Genomic DNA, 3,327 nt, shown 5'->3' on the forward strand with positions numbered 1-3,327 from the left:
CAGCCTTCCGTGAAGAACGCTCCCGAGGCTGTAAACGGGAGAGAAGCCCCGCTGCCTCTCTCCCGGCTGCGGAGCTTCCCCCGCTCCGGCTCAGCCTTTCCTCCACCACTGCGCGCTGCGTTACCCACAGGGCTCCGCTCAGCGGCGCGGCGCATTGGCCACTTCCGGCGCCACCATTTTGTTTTTCACCGCTCGCCAAGGGTACCAGCGTCCCGCCGGCGGTAGGGCCGTACCGTGCTTGTCAGCATGTTCCCGGTGGCTAGGGCTGCTCTGAACCTCACCGGTAAGCAAAGGAGGAGGCTCTGCGGAGTGTAGAAGTGCTGGGGGTGTGTCTTGGGAGTAGGCGGTTTCGTCAGGGGTCTCCCCCCGGTTTCTTGCCTTCCCTGTGAGGACTGTCCCTGAGCAGTCCCTGGGCTCCCTTCGCCCCCGGGGGCGTGTGGTGAGGGCATCTGAGGGGCTGCGGCCGGCCCTCTCGTCGTCCTTCGTGTGCTGCTTTTTTTTTGTTTCTTTTACCTCCTAGTTTATTTTACTTGAGCTGACCTTGGGTTCCCTTCCCCGGTGCTTTTCCTCCTTCGTAGTAACTAAATGCACATGCAGGTCTTGTAACCTGAGGTGGCAAGGTGTACTTAATGACCAGCCCTTAAACTCAAGAGTAAAGTTACCTCGTCAGTGATAGACTCCCCAGTGCTTAACCTGGTCCTGCTTCATGATGTGCTTAGCCCGAGGTGCGTGCACCTAAAATAAACGTGCTTAGCAGTGTTTCTCTCCGTAGGATATTCAAGCTAAAAAAAAAAAACCAAAACAACTTGTGCAGCCTCACAGAGCATGCTAGGGATGTAGTAGCATTACATAGTAATGTAATGTATGGTAGCAGCAGGATATTGCCATCATCTTCTCTAGTTGTGTTTGGGTAAATGTAAACCAGTGACCTGAAACAAAAAGATGACGTTTTGTAACATCTATCTTTATGCACAGATCACTGCCTCATCAAATGCTTTGTAGGCAACTGCTAAACAATCTGTGTTTTGAAGCTGATGTCTCATCCTTATTTAGTGTACCTTTTATAGTGTACGTTTATAATGTACATCATACAGTCTGTCATCTGAAGATACCCTCCTGTATTTTGTTCTCTATTATTTACCTCATGCAAAGGCCCACGGTTATTTCCACTTCCTTCTTCACCTCCCTCCCCTCCCTTGAAAAATCTTGAAGGAACGAGAAGGGTGTTACCCCCTATCTTCAACCCCTTAATTTGATTGTGAGCTTCATCCTGAAAATGGTTGTGTTAGATATACATAATGTCAATATTGACACTTACATGTAGAAACCTGAAACTTTTAAGTACTAAACAAAATATTTTATTAGAGAAATAGTAATACTTAAAAATGTGCTTGAAATTCCACAGTGAGGGCCCAAAGAAAACATACTAATGAAAGAGGTAACTTACAGGGTTTTCTTGCTGGCATTAGCCTTCAGGAAAGACTTTCTAGAGAGAAAGTGGGAGAGTTGAAACAAAATGCAAGGCTTTTGTTTATCCTGTGTTTTGGAACCATTCCAAAGCTCTAAGTCCAGCAGAGTAATTTTTTTTCAGCTTTTCTTAAAGTCTTCTCGTGCTTATGCTTGCCTCTGTTGGTGGGAGATGAAGATTGTGAATGGTTTGAATGTATATTCTAGCTGACTTCTGTACTTCTAATTCTCTTTAACATTCATTAGCCCGTGGCATTCAGCATACTGCAATAAGACAAGCTCATCGCAAATATGAGCCTGACTTCCATGATAAATATGGAAACCTGGTACTCCTTGGCGGAGCTGCAGTTTTTACTGCTGTCTGGGGATACGTAAGTCATCCTTTTTTTCACCACTCTTGTGACTGTAGCTGTAAACTTGCAAACTATTAAGTTTCACAAGGGCTTACTTGTTTGAAATAGCTTGGGTGGTCAGAATTTAGGACCTTTTCATACAAGTGAATAGTAATGTGATAGAGATGAAAGTTGTTCGTTCGTATTTTGAGTTGTTACACAAATTTTTATGTCAGTCTATTGCTTGATTTTAAAATGTTGTAGAAACACAAATGTTCTCTATTTTACTTGGGATTTTTAAGCTATACAGGTAGAGGGTTTAGCAGAAAAAATCACAGATGAAAACAACAGTATGGTGATGAGGTTTTACATTCCAGATTCTTTGTTCTAAAGCTAGATACAAAGAGAAGATGGGAAGTATTTAAATATTACTCAATAGAAATATATTCCACCTGCTTTAGTAAAAGATGAATCTCATGTTCTAATACCAGAAATCTAAACTGAAAACAATAGAAACAGCCCTCTTTCAGAAGGTTTCTTTGATTTCAGAGTTGTTAATCTTGATTTTTATCCTCCTACAGGTGTTTACACAAGCTGGAATTCAGTGGGGCTTGTCACCTGTTGGCAGAATCACTCCAAAAGAATGGAGGGAGTAACAGCTTTTGCTTATAATGAACTGGTCTAAACTTTCACTGAAAACAAAAAAATAAATGATCATGTAATGGCATTTGTTCCTTGATTACCACTTGTACAGTGGCATTCCTTGTCTAATAAACATACCTAGAAACCTGTCTGGCTCTTCTGGGTTTCATGTGTGCTCCGTGTCTGCTGAGTACAAGAAATAGTGTAAAAACTCAAAATAATTAAATCATGTTTTAGGTAGTCCCAGTTATTCCTGTAAAGGACAGTCGTGGATAATGGACAAAGCCAGAGCACTGTGCAGTTGTCCATTTAGCGAGATGCATGTGCTTAAACAGACCTCACGTGCATTCCCACTGCAGAGTTCACATCACTTCACCTCTGACTTCTGTTCCGCATCTAATGACCAAGTTTCTATTTTCTGTTGAAATCCCATTTTTTTCCACAAGTGTTTTTATGCCTTGAATCGCTCTGCAAATAAGCTGTTTCCCTCTGAGGCCCTTGAGAGTTGTGAAGAACTTAAGTTTTCGAGTCAGAGACGCCCGGCAGAAGCAGGCAACGCCCCGGCGCTGCTATCCACCAGAGAAACGTGGCTTTTCTGATGAGTTCTGGCGCCATCAAAACTTGTTAGGAAATAGATTAGGGGTGAGTGCAGACTCTGTAAACCTCCGAGTCGGTTTCAATCCCGGAGAAACGCAAAGAGCCTGCTTTTTGATACAGCAGAGATGTACGAAATGGCTGCCTTTACTCGCCTCCGAGATTTTAATTACCTTGTCCCGGGGCTAAGTGAAAACGCTCGTTTGACCTGCGGCTCGGTGCAGGGTCTAGGCCCGGACCTCTTCGGACACGGGTTGGCTCTGCTACGCTTTGAGCGGCGGCGACTGAAGCG

At 44.1% G+C, this 3,327-nt stretch overlaps 1 protein-coding gene across 1 annotated transcript; it reads left to right on the plus strand.

The window, feature by feature from the left end:
* The first annotated feature begins 246 nt into the window (after positions 1-246).
* On the plus strand, positions 247-2,455 carry LOC104625605 (cytochrome c oxidase subunit 7B, mitochondrial-like). Its single transcript, XM_010293271.1, has 3 exons — positions 247-283; positions 1,714-1,838; positions 2,381-2,455. Exons 1-3 carry the CDS (start codon positions 247-249, stop codon positions 2,453-2,455), a joined length of 237 nt encoding a protein of 78 aa, XP_010291573.1.
* The last annotated feature ends 872 nt before the right edge of the window (positions 2,456-3,327 follow it).

The sequence above is a fragment of the Phaethon lepturus genome, unplaced genomic scaffold (genome assembly GCF_000687285.1).
Source record: "Phaethon lepturus isolate BGI_N335 unplaced genomic scaffold, ASM68728v1 scaffold45098, whole genome shotgun sequence".
In the NCBI taxonomy this organism is placed as follows: domain Eukaryota; kingdom Metazoa; phylum Chordata; class Aves; order Phaethontiformes; family Phaethontidae; genus Phaethon; species Phaethon lepturus.